The sequence below is a fragment of the Paecilomyces variotii genome (genome assembly GCF_004022145.1).
Source record: "Paecilomyces variotii strain CBS 101075 chromosome Unknown C8Q69scaffold_1, whole genome shotgun sequence".
Taxonomy (NCBI): domain Eukaryota; kingdom Fungi; phylum Ascomycota; class Eurotiomycetes; order Eurotiales; family Thermoascaceae; genus Paecilomyces; species Paecilomyces variotii.
This window is the reverse complement of record NW_021167140.1, coordinates 102,143-125,409: the sequence shown is the minus strand read 5'-3', so window position 1 is coordinate 125,409 and position 23,267 is coordinate 102,143. Positions and strand designations below refer to the sequence as shown.

The following is a 23,267-nucleotide window of genomic DNA, read 5'->3' as shown; positions in this document are numbered from 1 at the left end:
CACAACGCAAAAGAAGGTCCTCGTGTTACCTTGCGGTTTCAACGCGGACAGGACTCGTCGCCGTTTTCTCCCCGCGCGAGACGAAATAGTACTCGAAACGACGACGACGAACGGCTCAAATTCCTACTAGATGGCGGAGGAGCCGCGAGGGGAGGACCATGGTCAGGATCCCACCGACGCTGCGGCCAAAGGGGAAACCGGCGACGTCAGGGAATCCAACACCGCTAACGAGCATACAGACGACCGTGTGACAGCGGAGTATGCGACGCATGATGATAGCACAACCTCTCTCCCGCTTCCCTCGCTCACGATGGATCACGACGACAGCAGCAGTGTCTTCTCTCCGTCGCGGGACGATGACCACGATCACCAGAACAATCAGACATTGATGGAGGAGAGGGAGATGCGAAGAAAACTCATGGAGATGGAATCGAGCTTTCTACCAGAGCCCTCGACGGTGGGAATGGCTGCGCCGGGATCCAGTGTCGGCGCGGATGATACCTACCTGGTTGGAGTGACGGGCGATGCTGGAACGAGCCCTTTAGATACGAGCCGGGTGCACTCGTCACCTGCGGCCAGGGTCGAATTACACGAAGGAAATGGTGCGGAGCAGGGATGGGCAGCATCTGAAGAACATGATGGACATGAGACTACAGATCTGGAGGCTACACCCAGCCCTTATGAAGGCAATACTACATCCTTGGAGACGATCACGTCGTCACCTACAACGGCTGCCGCCAGCAGAGCTGTTGCTAGGGTCCTGTCTACCGCTTCGAAGAACACTGAGACCAACGATGATGCGCCAGATCGATCGGCCATTGGATCGCCCCTCCTGAGTCCCGAAGATCATCTAGACCCAACAGCGAGGAACAGATCATTAGGGAGGAGCTTGTCGCCTGGGCCCCGATTATTCAGTAATAAAAGCGGCGACGAAGGGGATAGTCTCAGTGCATCAGGCTCCGTGGTTGATAGGAGGCGCAACAGACCCAAGTTCTTGACAAGTCGTCAATCTACGCATCGATTCTCCTATTCGTCTGTTACCAGCACCAATACCGACACGAACAGCGATGCAACAATGGGAATGGACTATGCGCTTCAGTCAGGAGGCGCCGTACCTGGCCATAACGACGATCTACAAGCTCGAGGAAGAAAGGACTTGGCTCGAACCGTTAGCTTAGGCAGCATGGCCTCTGGAGTCTCAGGATACAGTGAGGAAAACTCGTTGTTGGAAAAGAGAGCTGCCAGCGGCGTATCGGATGGCGGTCTACACACTCTCGAGGAAGAGAATCCATCACCGCAATCCTCTGTAAAAGATCCCAAGAATGAGATATCGGAACCGGTGACACCCAAGGCCGCACCTCAGGACTTTGGTCCGGACACTGCCTTTGCAGAGTCTAGAGATCTACGACCACCGAGCACTGCAGTGAGGCAATTTCGTGAAAGTAAAGGGGGCAGAGTGTCTCCGGATAAGAACCCTGGTGCCCCTACGCCTGCTTTTGGAAGAAGCGGTAGGGGCATGACTTTGAAAGAGCAGAGCAGCACGATCGACAGGCTCTCGAAGGAGAATTTTGATCTCAAGATGCGGATTCACTTCCTCAATGAGGCTCTCAATAAGCGCTCCGAGGAGGGCATCAAGGAGATGATTTCTGAGAACGTTGAGCTTAAGTCTGACAAATTGAAGCTACAAAAAGATAATCAGAGTCTGCGAAGGAGAATCCGTGACTTGGAGAAGGAAATTAAGGACCGCGAGCACACTTCTGACAAAGACTCGGTCGTCAACAATGATCCTGAGGTGTCCGATGATGAGAACCGTGCGCCGGCTGAGGAAGAGATCATCTACCTCAGAGAAAGGATGGAAACGTATGAGCTCGAGATCGAGAGGCTTAGAGCCGAGAGCATTGCAAGGGAAAGCGAGAAGAGACGGCTGGCAGAAATAGTTAAGTCTCTGGGTGAGGGCAGACAAGTCGATTCAGATGCTGGTGCTCGAGAGGAAAGGGTCAGTTGCCATTACTATAACGATATCGTATATACTCTGATGCTGACCCTGCTATCCAGGACATGTGGAAAGATATGCTTGATGCCGAAACGGCTGCACGTGAACAGGCCGAGGATGAAAATAGGAGGCTCAGAGACGAAGTCTTACGCATGAAAGCCGACGCTATTTCTGGACGACCGGCTCGGGGACTTCGACGCACCGGAACTGGTTCCGTCATTTCTTACTCCACAGGCTCTGAACGCGATGTCGAGCGCAGTGCCGGTTCGACAACTAACGCCCTTGCGGAGCTGGAGTTGCTGAGGCAAGAAAATGCAGAGTTACGGAGAGAAGTCAGCGCACAGACATCGATGCTGACCTCACGGAACCGGGAGAAAGAACGTCTCTATCAGGAAATTGAAGAGCTGAAGCTAGGGTCGCGCCGTGATGGTCGGTCCATTGCTGGAGACAGTATATTTGAACGCTCGGCGTCCCGAGCCCAGGGGAGATCTTCGTCGCACCCTAGTGACAATGATATTCCAGGCGGTGATACGGAAACGTTGGAAATAAAAAACGGTGAACTCCGCGATCAGGTTTCTGCATTGAAACTCGAAAACCAGAACGTCAGGGCTCAGCTGGATGATGCAGAGGCTGAGCTGGAGGCTCTCGATAAAGGGTATCAAATCGATATGGAGCAGGCTGAGGAGGAAATCCAAACTCTCCAGCAGGAGCGCGATCAGGCCTACCAGATTGCGGAGCAGCGCGAAGCTGATTTGGAAGATCTGCGGGCAGAGGCACAGGAGGAGTTGGATGCCTTGGGAGAAGAGTTGGAGCAACGGATCGACGAGTGTCAGCGCCTTGAGGTCGAACTGAGGAACCAGGAGGAGAATTTGAATGCACTGCAAGCTGAGATGCGGTCAGCGAGCGAAGGCATTATCAGGCTTGAAGAAGACGCGCAGAACAACCTCCAGAAGTACAAGGCGGTTCAGCGGGAGCTGGATGATGCCAACAGGGAGATTGAGTCTCTTGAGAAGAGTCTATTCGAGTCGAATGACAAGGTGCAGAGACTGACTGTCCAGATCGAGTCGAGCCAGAACGAGATTGCTTTCCTCCGTGAAGAGCAGGACGGCGACAAGATCAGGATCAGTGATCTCGAATCCGAGCTGAAGACATGCCAAATAAGCCTGCACAGCGAGAAGGACAAGGCCAGGGAGCTCGAACAACGCCTGGCGGAGGAGAGACATCAACGTGAAGTTGTCGGAAGCAAGGAGAAGCAGGAGGAACAGAGAATCATGAACGAACTGAACCAGGAGGTGTCAACTTCCAAGGAGGAGATTCGGAAGCTCAGGAAGAATCTCTCCGCGCGCGAAGTCGAGGCGAACACATGGAAGGATCGCCTCATGGAGTTGGAGAATAATCTTCGCGAAGCCCTCGGCGACCTTGACGGAACCAGGTCGAGTCTGATCAACAACATCTTCAAGCTGCAGAAAGAGCTGGATTCGACCACTCTTGAACTGGAGAGTATCCGGACGAAGCTCGACGAGAAGGAGACGCTCCTTAAACACCGCGATGCTCTCCTGGAGAGTCAGGGACTCGAGTCCCGCAAGCTTGCAGACCTCTTGGAGCGTGAGCGGCACGCTCGTCGTGCTGACAAGCATTCTTGGGAGCAATCTCTCAAGTCTCATCAGCAAGCTTCGCGCACGATATCTCAGAGCAATTCGCGGATCTCGGAGCTTGAAGCCGCACGGAGCCAGGATCGCAAACGCTTCGCCGCCATTGAGCATTCGTTCAAGGAGCAGTTAAATGAACGCAACACCGTGTTCTTGACTCTGTGGAAACAACTCTCTTCGATGTGTGGTCCCGACTGGTCACATTCGCACAGCCTCATCAATGGCAATCTACCTAGCCAGGAGGTAATTGGTAACATCCTCTTCTGGCCTGGATTCAGCAAGAATCTGCTCATGGCTGCCAAGACGCTCGAGATCAACATTGCTGGATTCAAGAACCGCATTAAGTCCATTGACCGCGATCTTACGAAGCAGTACCAGACCCTCGAGCACAATTTTGTGCAGAAGATGAAGAGGCTCGAGCGGCTGGAAGAATCGGTGAGGGGTATGCGCAGTCGTCAGCACCAAAGGTCCAATTCAGGAAGTGCCTCTCCCGAGGTATCTAAGCTCAGAGGCGAGAACCGACTGCTTAAGGCAGAGCTCAACCTCCTTCAGTCACACTCCAAGTCCCGCACGTCAACTTCTGCTGCGGCCGTTGCTACGACTGCTGGGGCAGGACAAGGCTCGGACCGATCCAGTCCTCGCGATACCAGCAGGAACCATATTCAGTCCTCGTTGGTCCGCCATCATTCCACTACTGACGTAGAGGCTCTTGCGCCGCCGCGGTTCGACAGGCCTCTGACTAGGAGTTCGACAGGCATCCCTCAGCCATCGAATTTTTCATCAGCCACGACATTGGTCAACAAGGACTCCGGAGGCCAAAGTCAGGGTTTGAGCGAACCTGGTCTGGAGAAATGGATCCAAAGACTTCGCGAGCTGGAACGAAGGCTTAAGGCTGAAAGAGAGGCACGTCTGCTCGACCGTGAGGGGGCCCGCAAGCGCCTTGAGGAGCGCAACGCAGAGAACGAAGAGCTTCGAGCTCGTCTGGAGAAAGAGCGGATGCGAAGAGAAGCCTCACGGATCCGCGCGTCTTCCGAAGAGGATATCCGTCGAACTCGCAGTTCGACTCGCAGTAGGACCCGCCGTGAAATCACACCGCGGGCGAGGACTCATACGGACGAAGACGATGACTCCGAGGATATCCTCCACGGGAGCGACGACCACAGCGAGTCTGAAGGGACCGGCATATGCGTCGACATTGAGGTTTAAGTTGCTGGTTCTGGTCTGAATGTTGATGCCTCTCTGTTCATCCCAGCGGGTTTCGGGTTACGATATCTCAGTATCAGATTCTAATTTTCCATATATATATATCCCTCGAGCGTGTGTTTATCAGCATTCTATGGTTTTAAATGTACCTGGCATGGTTGCTTTATCATGGGTTCGGGCTTTGTTATTTGTTGTATTATAAATGACTTCGATATTCCCCCTTTATTCAATATTGATCATTGAAGCTGGTGTTACGGTTTGCTGTGATATCTTTTGGCATTGTTCTATCTTTCGGGGTATGCTTTTTATGGCAAGGGTCGGGGTAGAGAATTACACGGTGATTCAGAAGATACGATGGATAGGATGATACGGTATATTAATATATGCATCACATTCAATACTTTTGATTTGTAAAGTTAAAATTCAAATCCTAGGCTCGTTTTCCATCTGCATTTTCAGGTTTATCCTTTCCTACTAGCCCGTGGTTACTGCGATATATCTGATAACTTTGTTCTACATATTAGAGAGACATGGGCGGGGACGCGGGAACGCCCAAGACTCCAAATATCTTCAACCACGTTGACACTAGAGTGGAGAGAGCGAGAGAGGGAGATAGAGAGAGAGAAAGAACTGCTCCATACTAACACCCAGACTAATCTTGGGATGCCTTCCGATTCCCACGATGCGGGAGACTTTCTTGGCGTATAAAGTTCCGCCGCGAGAAGCGGAGTATCCAGCGGAACATCCAGCGGAACACTATTCTATAGTAGAATATATCGATAATGGGGTTGATAGATATTAATAATGTCCCCAGCAATTATGACGAAAAGTATTGGGATATAATACCCATGAGAGAGTGTGAGAGATTCTGTGAGATGGCCTGGTATCATTTCTGAGTTGATATGGTGGGGAGAGAGATGTGCGACGGATGTAGACGTGCAGCATTGCTGTAAATATTTACTCTACACCAGAGAAACTTCGAATTATTATAGAAAAGTCAGAAGTTAGAAAGATTAGACTCTCTGTCTTGATTTGTAATGTAGGGAATGAGCGCGAGGTGAAATCAGCAATAGACTCATGAATGTTCTGCAATGAATAGTTCTTTTTCATAGTTAGTATTTACATCTTTGCTTAGACTTGCTGCTCTTTATATATGGCCAGTTGTTCCTCTTTGGCTACACCATGGCTGCACGAATTTCGTACTCTTGGTAAGCATAGCTTGTTCCAGTTTATTCGCAGAGATCCTTTCCCTAGGTATTGCGTGCGAAAAGAAAGATGATGATATGACCGTAGACCATCTGAACCTATCGCAAGGAAACCTTCAATGAGAAGTCCACGATTCCTGTGCCCTGGTGAATCGAGCTAGTGGACAGAATATCAACATCGTCAGAAGCATATGTGGCTGCGTTGCTCTCAGTCAACCCGCCGCTGACTTCGATCAGGAACGTTCCCGGGGGCTTGCCCTTGCTGGCCCATTCGGTCTTCAGTTGTTTCGCGACTTCACGCACGCCTTCGGGTGTGAAGTTGTCTAGCATGATCACGTCGGCGCCAGCGCCAATGGCGGCATTGGCTTCCTCGATACTGCGGCACTCAACCTCGACTTTGGTCGCGAAGCCACCTGCGGCTTTGGCCGCGTCGACGGCAACAGGAATGGCGCTTGCGATAGACTCGATCGACTTTGTGGAGCCGCTCTTGTTGGCGCAAGCCCAGACATGGTTGTCCTTCAGCATAGTCATGGAGCTGAGGTCATGACGGTGCGGATCGGCACCTCCGACAAGAATGCCATACTTCTCGACGACGCGGAAACCCGGGGTAGTTTTGCGCGTACCGGCCAACGTTCCCTTCCAGCCATGGGATCGGAGGGCGTTAACCAGAGAAGAGCTCTTGGTCGCGATGCCAGAGCAGCGGGCGAGGATGTTCAGCGCGACTCGCTCACCGAGGAGGATCTTGCGGATTGGTCCTCGGACGGTGGCGCATTGTCTGATCGGTTCGATGGTCTCACCTTCTTTGACGTGCCATTCGACGCTGATATTGGGCAATCTTAGCATGTGTGCAAGAGATAAACGATATACATCCCCTCATGACCCGGCTGGATGGGCTTGACTCACGTGCAGCCCAACTGCTTAAAGACCTCCTCGAAAAAGGGCACACCGGCGACGACGCCCTACGTTCCGGATTGCCAGATCAGCAGGGTACACGAGACAGGTAGAAAAAATCTCATGCAGCGTGTGAAAATAACGTTAAACAAATACTGTGTTGTTCATGCATATCCAAGGGAGCCGCGATAGTATTATTCAAACGTCAAGCGGGGTAGATTGCGGGAGGAGGGGTAACAGCTCTGAGAAAGAGACATTATATTGTATGCGACAGTGCACTCGCCAATTGAATCTCTTGAATGTTATCAATGCAAGTGTAGACTGGATGTCCTGCTAATAAAAGCTCATCGAATAGAATAAATCAACTCAACTCATCAAATCGTACCTTACTCTTCCCCAAAAGTCGAGCCTCACCCTCCGACTCGCCAACGACGAAACCACCATAGTCGAAGCTGGGACAATCCTCCTCGAGCCAAGAAGCAATGAGACGCTTGTAAGACTCGGGCAGCAGATGTCGGAGCTCCCCGTGGGATGACGCCATGGTACCTGATAGCTTAAAATCGGATTTTTTTCTTCTTTGGTTCTCTTTTCTTCAACTTCGTGTCAGGGGAAAACGAGCACAAGAGGGTCCCCAGAAGGGGGTCGGAGAGTATAACTGGAAAGGGAAACCGAGAGCGTTCGTCTGGGGTCTTGGGACGTTCCAGAAGTTCTCACTGTTTTTCTGTGTTTCAATCTAGAGGAGATCGTCCGTGAGATCGAAACGCGGAGCGAGATATCGCCGGGCAAAGGGAGGGAAAAGTGATCTGACGGTGGGCTCACTAGGAGACGTGCACTGCCGGACAACAATCGGTTTGTTTTTGAATCTTGATGGACTATCACGACAAGAGTGAAGTTGAAAATGATTATTGTCTATGGTATGTCTTTTTTTCCTTGATTTGACTTAATTTCCTAAGTAATTAATTAATTACTGAACTTTCTGCCCGTCATGTGAGTCGTTCGGCTTTCCGGCCAAGAGACACCGCCATTATTTTATCCGAAGCTACAAACAAACCAGTTCAACTCTCTCTCCCAACAATCATCTTCATCACACTCTGGCTGCTAATTAAATACTATAACCCAACATGGTATACCACACGGGCCACAACCGTGCCCCTCCCGTTAAGGCTTGAGTCAATGATGCGACATACCATAGTTTCATCCCCGCATCGAATAACGACAGCCAAAGCAGATCACGCGGGTCCAACTACCGGTGTGGATGTGAAATATTAATGTGAACTCCCGAGTTGAGTTAGCTGACACGCCTAGATACACGATACACAGGAACGCTCGCAGGCATCAGCTCGGAATATTGATCAGAAAAAGGTTGCGAAGGCTGCACGACTTGCGCGAGCGCCATGCCCGGCTTGCATGACAGGGAGTCTGATGATCATAATTCACGATCCATCCAAAGATTCCAAACTACGCAGTTAAACCGGGGAGAAACTATTACTCCTGAGGCTAGAAGCAGCTGGAACAGGCACAGAGCGTCGAAGAAAAAGCTTAAATGGCTGATGTTTGAGAAGAACATCTCCACCGACAAAACCCCGAGTCCTCTCCGAGATGCAAAGTCGATAGATCTGGTCCTGAGCGCCAAGCATGGCGGAATGAGTAACTTATTATTATTGAAGACTCAATAATTCAGGGCCCAAGTGACTGCGGTGCTCGGCACACTTGGCGCCAGCGCGGAAGAGACTCTCCATCATTGGACCTTTCCGTACGGTGAATGTTCAATAACAACGTTGGTGATCGCTATACACGGCAGTCTTAGGAGCAATATGGAATCTTCAGGCCCGAGTCCTTCAGCTACGCTCCACAGCCGTACTAGCTCGAGTGGTCTACAGATCGTGGTTCCAAGCAGGGGCCATGGGCTGACGACGAGAATCTATGATCTACAACATCACGGTGGACATAGCTTTGCTGCACCGAGGAATCTCCATGTTCTGCAAAATAGCCCTGAAGGCCAACTCGTGAATGCAGTTCTAATAATAATGTAGTCAGACTGATGAATACAGCCATTATCGGGTCGCCATCTGAACGGCAGGCTGCCCTGGCAGATAGAATCCAGCCTTATCATCGCGCCACGAGAGTTGACCAGCCTCCCTGCACCGCCAGATAAGTGCCAGCCTCGTCCACACGTGCGGAGAGATATCGCAAACAGAACTTGAAACCTGTTTTGACAAGGAGCGACGGGCATCTTTGCGTCAAGAAGGACGCGAGTGAAGGCCAACGGCGCGTGTTCGTCATATCCACATGACTCCGCCTAGTAGCTTCGGCCGACGATCCTCGATTCTAGAAACTCGCAGTTCGTCTTTCGGTCTTATGTAAGGAGTGAAGACTGCTTTCTCCAACATGACCTAAGCATAACGGTGAGGAGAGAAGACGCAGGGCTAGCAGGGGCAGTAATACACGTCCGTACTGTATGTACGATACTGGAGACCGGTATGTATGTACTCTAGGGTATTTACCGTAAATACCATACGCAGCGTCACTTTGCCGCTTTAGCAGCATCGTACTGTACGCAGTACATACATTACGGGAACGGGCTTGGTCGAGTCTAGTCGAAGACTGAATGATGGCTGATGATGATGATTAGACTATGTGGCCATCAAAGCCCCCAAGCCTCAAAAGTCGCCGAGATACGGTCACGGCGGCCTTGGATCTTGGTGAGCTGGTCGACTCAGAGACCGATTGAATAATAATGGGATCTGATCTCGCATCGGGTTGGCTTTGGGATTCCGTTCTTTTGGGTCGGCCATCTCCGTTATTCATCTTGGCCGTACTGATTTGTAGGATTGGTCTTACGGTTGCTGAGCCTTGCACCTTCGTGGCTCCCTTCCATTTGATGTCCAATCTCAGTGTCAGTGGCTGACAGTACTACCATAGGAAAAGAACGTTTGTCGAGGTTGGTCAGCTTATCCCATATGGAGCTGCGTAAACGTGGACATGTTCCCTCCATTGCTGTGGTCTCAACTTATGATCGTTGATCCCAACGTCTTTCCGCTAGTTGCTCGTATCCGGGAGTACAATCACCTAACTGGGCGTGGAGTCCTTATCCGCATTTGACATCTTGGCACGAAGCTGAGAGATAGAGACGAGGAAGATGGAAAAACACGATTGATGAAGGCTGACTCGGCTCTCATTCGAACATCTGGACAACAAGCAATTTTAAGATCAAGTAACTACCGGATCATGATCTCTACAGTAAGTACTCTACACTGTCCGCTCGTGGCTTTCAGCCTTTGCACAAAAATTACAGTACACACACCAATAGTCATGAATACGACGCTAGCTTGATTATATGTAGATCCGGTTCCCGCAGTAATATTAATGATAATTATGTCCGCACTACAGTACTCCGTATTAACTAATAATACTTATGCCGCCCCTGGCAAACACTAGAAATGTGAGTTCAGAAAATAAGCGTCTATCTATGCTTCAAGCTAAAGGCAAGCGGAAACGGCACATTCCTTTCATTAATTCTTGTGTCTCAAGAGACCCTGCACAGCGGTAAAAATGCCATCCTGGAAGAAATAAGATAGAGAGAAAATAAAAAGCGGGGTGCAGGATTCTCGACAGGGATCGGAGGTATTATGCTATTCATGTCGGTATACGGAGTAGAGTAGGTAAGCCAGCCTCGGCTGAGCTCTATCCCAACAGAGAAAGACAAAAAAAAACAAAGAAAAATAGGAAGTGCGGGGAAACAACAACCAGGTAGCAAAACGCCCTAGTGGGAAAATATTATAGTCAGACGATTGATTGTGTGGATTTACATAGGCTGACTCCCTTGTCCAGACTCCAGACCGCTGGTACGATCCCGCCTTTTTTTTTTTCACGCAGGAAATATTGTTATTCATTATTACATACCAATAATAATAATAATAATAATAATAATAGCGAACAACAACAGCATGTCTGGAGTAGTAGTAGGTAAGTAAATGCTAGAAAAGTCGCCGTCGGACATTCATCTAACACCGACCGACTCCTTTCGGACCGTTTTTGCCGGTTCAGGCGACGGTTACTCTGACACTTCTGCGGGTCCGACGGCTAGAACGGACGGACCGTACAGTACAAGGATCACTCGATCATTCAGGAATCAGTGGTGATTATGGACTGTTATTATTGTCGAATAGAATAGGAAAATAAATACATATTGAATAAGTTGTTGGTCCTATAGTATAATCGTTAGATTAATCGCGGGATTCTGCGCTGGGTTTTAGTTGAGCTTTGACGTTGAAAATGCGGTCTGTGTTGAATGAATGAAACTATCATATCTGTACCATATGCATCAGCGGTGTAACAGACAAAGTATCCATTATCAGTAATGAGCGGGTATTAAATCTTCAATTAGAACTCTACTCTGTTAAATCTACTACTACTAGATTAAAGCAATAATTCATCTCTATACTGAAAACTGATATACAGTATCTAGTTACTTAACTACTATCACAATATATCCTCTATAATCAAATATAGTGTTCCAACGCCATCTAAACTACTTACCCCAGCTCAGCTTAGCCTAGCCCCCCTTCATTATTTAAGCAATACGAAAGGGGAACGAATAATAATAATAATTACCATAATTCAGCTAAGAAAACCAAGAATCTCGCCAAGACAGGGGAGTTGCATGTTCCGTCTTCCGACAGAGCAAAATGTCCAAGCGTCGGATACCGCTTCGTAACAGCTCCGGTGTCCGAGGCTCGAGCAGGCAGCCGAGTTTATTAGAATGGATAGAAGACAACAGTACATAGATTATTCACTGACAGAAATTGATAATTATCACTTGTTGGAAGAGGATTAGTTGATAATATATGGAATAAATGAGATAACTAGCAGTTAGTATATATGTAAAGGATTAAGAGATAGATTAGGATTTTTTTAATTAGATTATATAACTAATTATACAGTAAGTACTTCATATTAGTTTACAACCTCCTATAAGAGATCAGAATAAATTTCTTTTCTGACATAAGACGGAGCAAAGCTCAAAGAGAAAAAAGAAAGAACATAAACAGTAAGCTTCTCCTTACTATCATTTCGAATATCCATGCACTCAGCTATTAGCTAAGGTCTAAACTGTGGGAGAAATGCAAAGTGCCTATTTAGAGTAAACCTTCTCGCACTATTAATTATTATTATTATTGATATTACCCGCGGAAGAAAAAGTACTACATGTCTCGTGATGCTGCTGCCCAGCTTTAGTATCTAGACTGTACGGTGGTCTACCTAACGTTAAGATGCTCTACTTTCTCCGGATCGTATCGAAACACTTACCGGTATTATTGAAGAATTATATCGAATTAGTTAACTAACTACGTAACCAGACCCTAGAATTGTTATTATTATTAATACCAGATAGATAACTAGTTAAGTAGGCGCGCTCGTGGACCCTGGATAAGTCCATACATTATTACATACGCTGGTACATACGTTGGTAGACTAGAGAATAAATACGCATTACCAATCTGCACGTCGCCTCGCTGGAGTCTGCTTACTCTATTCTACTCTGGTTGGGATCTAGAGCAGGCCGTCGTCGGTTTTTAGGACATACAAAGTGGAGACAGACGCGTGAGGCGAAAAAGAAAAGAATCTATCTGATAGCGGGAACCCGTTCGTGTGTCTGCGCGACGGGATTTGTTGGGGATATGCATTAAAATACATCTGTAAGGATTGTATTTTTTTTTTCTTCCTGGCTATCGTTTAACTTAACTGACTATCTGGTTAAGACGGCGCCTTTTTTTTTTTTCTTTTTCAAGCCGGCGTCAATAATTCAGTTTGCGGATATGCGGGTATACGGGTATACGGGCGGAGATAAAACTTGGTAACTACTGTATCTGCGGCGATAAGAATTTTAGATCTGCATTATTGCCGAGATGGAATACTATGTGAGATCGCTTTTGTGGCTGCGTGGAAAAGAAATTCTGATTTCATTTTCATCTGCCTAGATACATGCCCAGACACGCGGGATTGACTGGCAGAGATGGAGTAGAGTCAACTAAGAAAAGAAGAGAATTGATTAAGTCAACTTATCCATATCCAGTTGAGATTCATTAAACGCTGATTCAGCGGAACTGCGCAACCGCCAAGACGGACCGCCCATTTACCTTAGTTAACCGCGTGCCCGGAATGGGAAAGTTGTTTTGAGCTTGTAGCCGCATTCCGTAGCCGCGGAACCATTAGGTCTCTGTAATAATCATACTGAATTGAATTGAATTGAATTACTGCTTCCAGGCCCGGTACAAGTTCTTAGCTCCCCAGATCTGTCCCTTCTTGAGAGCCACCATTGGCTTCCACTCTGGGCGGTTGACCGCGTCAATGAAGCGGCTAGGCTCGACGCAGAATCCCGCCCCCGGACCGCGGGCGGGAACTCCCTCGGACGCGGCGACATCGACACCGCTGCCAGTGTAGAACTGGAACGCGGGCTCCGTGCTCTCTACCTCAAGGCGCAGTCCCGTAGCCGGGTGGCTGAACTGGGCTAGACGTCTCAGCGGACGTCCGCGGGTGTCGAGGGGAACATTGGATGGATCAGTGTCCATCACGAAACAGTTGTCAATGGCTGGCTCCGTTGCCTGCAGATCGAAGGGCTCCGTGACATTGACAGCATCGTACTTCTCGATCTTCCCCGTGGGGATAAGGGTGGAGTCGACTGGGAGATACTTGTCCGTGAACAACTGGGCCCGGGTGCCAGCAATGGTTGGGCCACCTGAGATGTTGAAGTAACTATGCTTCCATGTCAGCGATCTCTCGTTTACAACCGACAATCCTTCTGCTAAAGGATATACAGACCTGTGGTTGGTAACGCTGACAGCAGTCTCCTCGCATTCGTCACCGACAAACTCGACCTCATACTCGACCACGAGAACGGTCTTCGGGGTCGGCGTATCGACGTCCTCCTTGCTGGCCATATACCACACCCTCAATTCCACCGTGCCAGGGTATCCCTCCTCGCCATCCTTGCTGAGGTACTTGAAGAGCAGTGCCTCCTTGCCATTGTGGTTCACAGCCTGGGGGCCTTCGAAGATCTTCTTGTCCCATCCAACCTCACCGCCGTGCAACGAATTCGGTCCATTGTTCTTCGCGAGACTGTACGTCTTCCCGTTCAGGTCCTTGAGGAGCCCGTCTTTCGTCCTGTTGCACGTACGGCCGATGGTCGCGCCAAAGTACGGATTTTTGACCTCGACGTACTGTTGCTGCGTGGGGAAGCCTTGGACGATGTTGTGGCCGGCCACGCGGAATTCCTGGATGATACCTCCGAGGGGGAGGAAAGTGAATGCAGATTCTTGAGGGTCAGACATTGTCAAGAAGATGTTGAAGCTTTAGGGGAGATAATTGTGAGATGACGTCGTAAGTGAATAACCCCGCAACGCAGCACGTCAGTTTGTTATCTCGAGGGGCAAACCTGGGGATGAGGGTGAAATTATAGAGGGGGAACTGGTTCCTGAGGAGCTATTGCAGCCGTGAAGCTGTTCACCGTGGCACTATACTCGGTTAAAATGATGAAGCTTGTAGAAAGCTGTCCATATCAACCGCGGGGTCTTTGCCTGCCATTGTCCCTGGCTTCTGATTAGGCTAAACTAGAACTTCCCCGCGACGCGTTGACACCTGATTCTGAAGGCAGAAACGGGGATCGATACAACACAACAATGTTGTGCAGCTTCATGATGGCTATCCAGGACATGTCACTCAATAAGGAAATAATAATAGTAGGCACAGAAATTTAGAACAACAAAAACTTAGAACCTGACCTCTACAATCCCCTAAAATGAGCAAAACACGCGACGCAGGCAAAAAAGTCCTACTAGTTAGCAATCAACCTTATGATCCCCTTGAGCCTTGAGGGATATCGTATGACAACCATATGATTTTAATGATAATCGATGTCGCATGGGTCTTTTGGAGATCATGGAACCATCCCCTCTTATCCTATATCCTTCCAGCCAGGGTAAAAGGCTGAGAATGATGGGCTGATCTCGGATCGTGGACGCGGGGTATTATTATCACGGACATATGTTATTAAAAACAAAGGTAGAACTAGCGCGAGAGAAGAAGAAGATCCTCAAACGCGTTGTATTGTAGCAGTACTAAGTTCAGATTCCTGCATAGAGATGATCGAAAGAGATCCCCCTGTGCGGAGAAGATCTCCTACCACCGCTATTCATTACTCTAGATAGTAGATACTATTTACTAGCAGCGAAAGGCGGCAGCTGATTTCTGCCGCCGGCCCATTCTGCCTTTTACGGACGAAACAACAATCTTCCTCTTAGCAGTTTTCTTTGAACTGGGAGAGGGTCCCTTTTTTTGAAGTCGTTGGAATTATTCCATATTATGAAAGCGATCCATGATCCATCTCTACTGAGATCTCAGATATCGTTATTCATTTTTGAATAGCATCTTAATGCATCGAGTAAGTAACTAACTATGTAACTAACTAACTACCGCACTATATACTACTATCCCGCGTCCTTCTCAGCCTACCTAGTTAGATATCTAGTCTAAGTAAGTAAGCTTTTCGACGATTCTGCGGTAATTAATATGCACTCGTGCCATGTCATGAACCTTGCAACGTTGTAGTGACTAGTCTACTAAGTATATGTAGGTCATGCCCTACTTCGAGTCTTGTCGGAGAAAAATCGAGACTAGGATTTAATGTCGATTTTGGTCTCGGGGCTATAATAATACATTATTATAATTTAGTTACATGTAGATATATAGCTTTTGCTTCGCTTCGCTATACTATAATTACTAGATAGAGTAGATGGGACTGTGCGACTTTTATGTATTATGCATTATTATTATGTGGTAATGATAAGCATAGTAGTTAACTAAATAATAATAGCTAGTATTGTAATAACTACAGTATGCTCTCAAAGCATGCGCTAACGCACATTTTCTTGAATAATATCCTTAGTCGGTAGTGGCACATTTAGTAGTACTAGTAACAACTACTAAGTTAACTATATGCACATCTTCTCAGTCGTTAATAAATTACACAGACAACAAAAACTAACATTTCATCTCATCTCATCTTATCTTTCCTCCCCCTCATGAGGAGAAAAGGTGGACCACTAAAGGAAGGGGGAGGGGGGAGGGAATAGGGAGTATTTCGAACAAAAGCAGACCCTCCCTAGTAGTGGAATTACTCAGAATAAAGTAGACCGCCCACAGCCAGCCAAAAAAAAAAATAAAAGGGAACCAGTTAAAATCATTCATGGCCATCTATGCCAAGTTCTAGATAATAGTACAAGTTAGTTAGTTGTGGACGGACGATCGGCACATCGGGACTCGGGACTCGGACTCGGATAAAAAAAGCGCGCAAAAAGAAAAAGAGAGAAAAATAGGTTGATTACCTAAATAACCTAAGTTTCGACTCTAGTTATTCTGACTATGACAGTATGATTAGTTAACTACAGTTAAACTAACTAACTCGAGTATAACCTTTGGGTCGGCATCGGCGTTGACCCGCAACCGCAGCTCGGGGGTGGATCCTGTTTTTGGGCGGGCTTTTTTTTTCTTCTTCTATTAGTTATTCTAGGTACTCTACGCAGAGTACGGAGTAAGTAAGTAAGTAAAGCTGAGCTGGGCTGTGCTGGACTTTGATATGAATAATAATAAAGAAGAAATAATAATGGATAATTTAAACGCTTCTCGGTTCTTAAGTCCTGGAATGAGTTAAGTAAGTACTGTAGTACATTTTCTCGCTGACTTGCTTGCTTTCTCGGTTGCGAAACTTTATCGGCTGAGAAAGGTCAATTACATCATCCATTCACTCATTTATTGCTATTGTTCTTTTCTCATTCTCTAGAAAGAAACAGGGATCAGGATTGACATGTCACAGTGGAAAAATTCACTTTCTCCATCTTTACTGTAGGGAATGTTAAAGGGAAATAATAGAAACGAGCTGAGCTCACCCTCCAGGATAGCTTTTTCTGCGGGTCTCTCTCAGTGATCGGCTCGTAGCAGAAAAGCTTGGCTCTCTCTCACTACATATTGTCATGGTGAAGTAGTTAGCAAAACTGATTAATTTTTTAAGGCTGGACGCAAGGTCTAAGGGTTATGGTATGTATGTGATGTGGAATAGTTAGTTAAATTAATTAATACGATTGATTGGTTTCTCTTGAGTCATCCATGCGTCGATGAGAATGCAGTGCCTGTCTATCTAAAAGTTTAAACAGAAAAGGTCACATAGTTTTTTTTCGATCGCAATGAAGTGCAGAAGATACCGTCGTACATGAATGTAAATGATAACAGTGATAAATGATGATGATAATAATATGTTGCATGGATGCAAAGTATTAAAGCCCAGGCCCTAATAGCATGAATGATAATAATGAATAGATAACTCCCATCACAGTGGCATGCCCTAAACCGAATAATTCCACAAAAAAAGAAGCCCCGTCCCGAGTCCGAGTGTCAGGCCGCGGCCTTTCTTTTCCAGAACGCCTGAAAACACCCATAGATCCATTCGTAAATTCACCCCGGGTCGATGGCCGTAACATAGAACGAATGGACGGTGACCTAACCTAACCAAAAGCCCAAGAGGAAAAAACTGTACAAGAGAAGTAGTAATAAAAGAGGCCTTCCCGAACCCGCAGTATTAGAACAGACTAGACTCGCATCGAGCGAGGTCAGAGTAATCTCGAATACATGTATAGCTAATTATACATGCCATGACGTCGTAGGAGCGCGCGCTAAATGAATGAAAGTCCGGCAAGAGGGCGTCATAAAACGGGTCTAGATCGAGGTGATCTCCGTCGGGTTCGGATTCAGGAATTGGTTGAAGTCGTCGTTCGTGTCCATAAATGATGTCGATGGCATGCAGCTGAGGGGCATCTGGCGGTTGAACATGGGCGACGACACCTGCGGGTCGTCAAACGGCAGACTGCTGTAGTCGGTCGATCCCATGAAATCCATCTCGTCGAACGGGCCAAAGCCGTTCTGGGGCCATTGTTGCGAACCCTGGAGAGCGATCGGGTTGACGACTCCCTGCATCGATAGAGGGGTGGAAAAGGCTGTATTGTTCTGGGGCGCCGGCTCTGCCTTGGCAGACAACGGTTGCGATCGTGACGCAGGGCTGTAGTTCGGAGGTGTGGGCGGCAGCTGGTGTCGCGCGAAGGTGTTCTCTGGGAATCGCGACTGGGTGACGGGCGAGTGCGCGGTGTCTGAGCTGCCATCGGACGACTCCTGGCGCTGCATGTGGCCAGCGTTCTGTTGCCATAGCTCCTGCTGCAGGGCTTCCGTGTTCTCTTCGAAATGTTCTCCTTTCGTCTGATCCAGGGCGCCCAAGGCAGTAAGCATATCGTGTGTCAGCGGGTGGCCGTTGGCCTCGACCTTCAACGGCTCCCCGGGCCAGCCTTCTCCATCGTGCGTTCGTCGGTAGAGTTCTTGTAGACCGTATACGAGCCAGGCCTGTTGCTGCTCAAGCATCTCGACGTATCTGTTTTGAGATATATATCAGTACACGAGGTTCTCTTTTCCGGAATGTTCGAGTGAAACGCACCCCTTCGGATACACCTTGTCGTGAGCCTTCTTGCGCTCACCAAAGACACAGATGGCATTGTCTGCGCGACACCGGCCGCATGGGTTGGCGCCATCACACTGCGATTGTCAGCGCATTGTCTTACAAATCCAGAATTTTATTGGCAGCGGTTATTAAAAATATAGAATAAAAAATGAAAATCACATAATCCATACCTTTGACTTCTTCAGTCGACATCGATCACACGCCTTACACACCCTCTTTCGGACGTTGCCGTCAGAATGGGAGTTGTTATCGGACGGTGGTGTGGACTGTCGGGCGGTCATTGTATATGTATGGATGTATGTATGATGTGGGTTGTTTTGTTAGGAAGATTAAGTCGGAACCGAGTACGGTTCACGTCTGGTTGATATTCTAATATGGAGGAATGAACAGTCGCAAACAAGAGAACCCTTTTTCTTTCAAGGATCTGATCTGATCTGATCTGACGGGTTGGTTCAATGATATAGGATCGATGGCATCAGCCGGCGAGGAGAAGTATGGTAATGATGGATATAGAGTAGTAGTAGTAGGTATAGATAGGGATGGATCAGGATAGGGATCTGCAACCGACTGCAAACGTATGTATGTGCTAGTCGGAAAGGCAAAAAAATAAAACAGGAGAACGGTTCAGAAGATGCGAATTCTGGTTCCCTTGGGTATGTGGAACTGGAGGGAGGATGGTTGCTTTAGTACTAAATGGCTTGTCGTTGACGACAGCCACACATCAGAGCAAGCACAGGTAAGCAGCCCGATCGCTTTCCTGATCACAGGGACATGGCAGTGGACTGTGGGACCTTGGAATCAATAATAATGCTTCCGGCACCGACAAGTCCCAAGTAAGTAATACGAGTAACTTTCCTTACTCCTGCTCGATCCAGGCATGGGCGGCGCTAGATCCTACACTAACTCGCTGGAACGGCTCACGGAAGAAGATGCGTCTTTTTCGGCGAAGCGACGGAGCTACAAAGGCCGAGCGTAACGCCGGAGTGGCTGACCGTACGTGACAGACCGTCGATCATCTGGACTCGGTATTATTAGTTAATAATCGGATAGAGTACCTTAAGTAACTAGATAGTTATCTGATTCCGGTCGTCTTGACGACTTGACTTGAGTTGACTTAATTGACTTGACTTGACTGAGTTGATTGACTTGAATAATTGACTTCACTTCATGCCAGCATCGACTCGGCCAGGGGTTGACAGGCCGCTTTCCACGGGATGATTGCTCGTAAAGCTGTTGCAGGGTTTCCCTCTGAAGTCATTATTGATCGATAGCTAACTAATTAGTTAGTTAGTTAGCAGCTATAGGGGGATTTGGATGCTTCTTTTTGATGAACCGGTGATGATTCGAATCATCACAGCAATTCTCTTCCAGCCAATAAGTCATGATGTGTACTGTAGTGTAGATACTTCGATAATGAATAATAACTTCATGCCGCCTTTTCCATCGATACACTCAAGTTATGTATACATACTGTATCTACAACTTACCGCCCGAGCGGTCTTTGCCTGCCGTTGTTGTAACTGACTGACTAACTGACTAACGCATCCGGTCACGGTCATGTAACATACGGACGGAGTACATGACAACCCGTCATCAATAATACAAATAATACAACATAATACAACATAATACAGAATAATACCACTGCACAACCCGGGGACTGTGCATATTGTGCACATAACTCGCTCGGCAAGGCTGCCGACCCAAAATGTTCCCAGTCCAGCTATTCGGTACGGCAGCCCGTGCTGGCCTATCGTCGTGTTCGGATGCGATGCCACCACAGCTGACTCAGAATGCTAGAAGAAAGAGAAAAAAAAAGAAAAACAATGTTCGGCTGCTTTCTGTTTCTTCCCTCGTTCATGATTAATCAGAAGCAACAAACAGCTCACTCAACAGTCTCGAAGAATCTCTGCATCCAATGATCTTGTCTCGACTGATCTTCCTTGCCAGGGGCTCTCTCTCTCTCCATGACGTGGTCATACCATACTCATGTCACCCCCCTAAGTTACTAACCTAACTTATCTATCTTATCCCTAGGACCCTTACCCAGTCTAGCCCATCCCCTTTTTTCTATTTTCTGTTTCTTTTGTTTTCTTAAGTTATCTAGCTACCATGCGGGATACTGCTCCTCTCGGATCTAATTTGCGCACACAACCCGCGCGGAGAGTTGTACTACTATCAGAGTTGATGATCTTTCGCGTCTAGAAATCGTGGTTTTGACTTCATCGTTGCGCCACCCTGACCAAACTCCTCTCCCATTTCCTCTAGCGAACCAGTTAAAAGAACCACGGTCATGTCGCGACAAGCGCGTTCGCAATCCACCCCCAGAAGTTGGGAGGGGGTCTAGATCTTTGCCATGTCCAGAAACGGCCGTTCCTTGTTTTGGAGATGTAGTCTTTCGAAGCGATTACTACTGCTGTTGGCAGATAGATAGATGCAACACGAACGGATGCGGATGCGGAATCACAATAATACAATACAATATAGCCGCCCAGCCAGTCCCCTTCAATCACTTCATCATCGATTGATTGATTCATCGATTCATCGATTCGTTGATTTCATTTTCATTTTATTTTTATATATTTTTTCGCCTCCCCTTTCGGTTAATGTTTCGATATCGAGGACATAACTAGTAGTAGTGGTAGTAGTAGTAGTAGTAGCGATAATGACGATGCACGTACACATCACACCAGGGACTAACTAACAGTAACGCTATTCTATCCTCTAGAAATTACTACTCGACTCGATATGTCGCGATAGCGTCACAGCCTCTGCGTTGGTCCCCTGTAAGTAGAAAACAAAACTGATCAATCCGTTCGTTGGAGCTCGCCCCCGGCCCTGAGAAGAACATGTCGTCAATGTTTTCAACCGTGCCGTGATTACAAAACTGTCCGATTTGTCCGAGAGGGAAAAAGGAAAAGAAAAGAATCTCGGAGATTTCGGCCCCGAAAAGCAAGAATAACAAAAGGTCTATTTCTGGGAACTAATCGAATCGAAAGAACTTTTTTTTTTCAATAATCATAGGTTGAGTAGTTAGTTAGTTAGTTGGTAGTTACCTCTCTTTGACGGAGTATCAACTCAGATCTTCTAAGAGTATGGTAAGATTAAGAATGATAACGTAGTTCATAAATTGGTAGTATCCATACCGTAGTTAACTAGAACTTAGGGCATGTCAGTTGGTAGCGCCGGCGGTGCGTCGATCCCGTTCATTGTAAGCGCGTCATGACAGTTTTTTGCTCCACTGTCTTTTTACTACGACATCATTATTCATGACTCCATGCGAATTCAACTGGGGTTTTTCTTACAGAAACAGGCGTAATGTATTGATCAAAACGCGTTTTCAAAAGGAGACATCTACTCTTCAATCGTGTGGAGCGATTGATACATGTGTCTACGGAAAGAAGCAGTGATGACCTCACTTCCGTTTTCGTGAGTGGATGGATAACGACTCTTCAAGGAAAACACCCGACGGGCACACCATAGTCAGTGATCATCATTGAAGATGCTGTCTTCTAGAACACCCACATAGGTTCTAGGAATAGGGCCAGAATCAGGTCAGGTAACTCTGCGATGAGTATGTACATCAAATCCATGACCATGTCTATCCTGCCCTTCTTTCTTTGATCCAGATTACTCACCTATCCCGAGTAATCTACGAATTTAGATAGATAAGGACTGTTCCTCCTACACTATTATTTTCTTCCCTCCCTCTACCACACTGATAGCAACTGAAGCAGAAAGAAAATCGTGTGATAATTCTAGAACCATTGATAGTCATGTCTAACTGACACCAACATTCCCCATCCAAGCGCCGAGACAAAGCACCACGGAGAAGTTTCCCCTCCCCCCCACCTTGACATGCTCCATCTAGCTAATCTCTCATTCTCTCTCTTTCTCTCTCTCGCATTCTCGCTTACCTCACCAACGAACCCCAGTCACTGCATTGCTGACTACTCTTCTGGATGGCGGGTAACGAACTGACTAAGGTAACAAGTTAGTTATCAAATACGCAAGCCCACGTCAATCATAGACATTCACGTCAAGTTACCTACCTACTGTAGAAAGAGTGAAATACTATTTGCTGAAAGGGAAACAGTATCGAGACTTTCAGGATTAGTTACATAGTCTATCTAGCCTGATTATGAATCATTCTATTGCAAATGTTATTGGTGAATATGTAACTTGTCTCACTACTTCGATTGATATGTGGGATTACATCAACAGGATCTGATAATAGAGGTATGTAGTATAGTATAGTATAGTATAGTATTGTTATGATATAACTATATCGCCGTGACGGAGCATCGAAATCAGCTTTTGCGTATCACAACCCGTTGAGCTCGTCTTGTTCTCATCCCTAGGAATTGGCCCGGCGAGTAGTCTGCTGGGCTTCGTGTTCGTGGTATTGGTGCCTGTGTGTTGCATAGTATTGAAGAAGGATCAGGGCTCATAGTCAGTATATTACTGAGAGGAGGCTGTGTCACCAAACTGATTAGGGAAGGTTGCTGATCAGTGAGAGAAAGACGGGAATCTAGATGAGGTTAGAGTATTAGCTCTCACGGAATAAATCGACATAACAGGACACATAAAAAGTAATTATGGAGGCTCTCGTTCCATTTTCGTCGAGTTCTCCTTTACTGTCTTCTGCCGCTGCGATCTTGGGATACGAGAGTAGGACTAGCACGCAGTGATGGAGCCAAAGAACGTGGCTCATGCTCGTGAGCTGGATCTACTCTAGGCCATATTCGTTTGCTTGCTTTCTTAGAACG

General features: G+C 47.3%; 4 protein-coding genes across 4 annotated transcripts; all 4 read right to left on the bottom strand.

The window, feature by feature from the left end:
* Positions 1-5,705: 5,705 nt before the first annotated feature.
* On the bottom strand, positions 5,706-7,867 carry C8Q69DRAFT_448926 (nicotinate-nucleotide pyrophosphorylase). Its single transcript, XM_028629328.1, has 3 exons — positions 7,327-7,867; positions 6,954-7,009; positions 5,706-6,870 (listed from the first exon to the last, which is right to left on the bottom strand). Exons 1-3 carry the CDS (start codon positions 7,480-7,482, stop codon positions 6,150-6,152), a joined length of 933 nt encoding a protein of 310 aa, XP_028488495.1. The 5' UTR covers positions 7,483-7,867; the 3' UTR covers positions 5,706-6,149.
* A 5,328-nt stretch (positions 7,868-13,195) lies between these two features.
* Positions 13,196-14,272, bottom strand: C8Q69DRAFT_395323 (putative aldose 1-epimerase; the record flags this gene model as incomplete). The annotated part of the gene is made up of 2 exons (XM_028627687.1): positions 13,196-13,697; positions 13,764-14,272. 2 exons carry the CDS (start codon positions 14,270-14,272, stop codon positions 13,196-13,198), a joined length of 1,011 nt encoding a protein of 336 aa, XP_028488494.1.
* A 1,489-nt stretch (positions 14,273-15,761) lies between these two features.
* Positions 15,762-16,334, bottom strand: C8Q69DRAFT_448914 (hypothetical protein). The gene has a single exon (XM_028629327.1). The coding sequence runs from the start codon at positions 16,191-16,193 to the stop codon at positions 16,020-16,022; it is 174 nt and encodes a 57-aa protein (XP_028488493.1). The 5' UTR covers positions 16,194-16,334; the 3' UTR covers positions 15,762-16,019.
* A 1,374-nt stretch (positions 16,335-17,708) lies between these two features.
* Positions 17,709-18,779, bottom strand: C8Q69DRAFT_395064 (putative C6 transcription factor; the record flags this gene model as incomplete). Its single annotated transcript, XM_028627676.1, has 3 exons — positions 17,709-18,411; positions 18,475-18,572; positions 18,669-18,779. 3 exons carry the CDS (start codon positions 18,777-18,779, stop codon positions 17,709-17,711), a joined length of 912 nt encoding a protein of 303 aa, XP_028488492.1.
* Between the last annotated feature and the right edge of the window lie 4,488 nt (positions 18,780-23,267).

Coding starts and splice junctions, on each gene's coding strand:
- C8Q69DRAFT_448926 (XM_028629328.1), bottom strand. CDS start 7,482: ATGGCGTCATCCCACGGGGAGCTCCGACATCTGCTGCCCGAGTCTTAC. Junction 7,010..7,326: donor GACTTTTGGGGAAGAGTAAG/GTACGATTTGAT, acceptor TCCGGAACGTAG/GGCGTCGTCGCCGGTGTGCC. Junction 6,871..6,953: donor TTTAAGCAGTTGGGCTGCAC/GTGAGTCAAGCC, acceptor GCCCAATATCAG/CGTCGAATGGCACGTCAAAG.
- C8Q69DRAFT_448914 (XM_028629327.1), bottom strand. CDS start 16,193: ATGGCCATGAATGATTTTAACTGGTTCCCTTTTATTTTTTTTTTTGGC.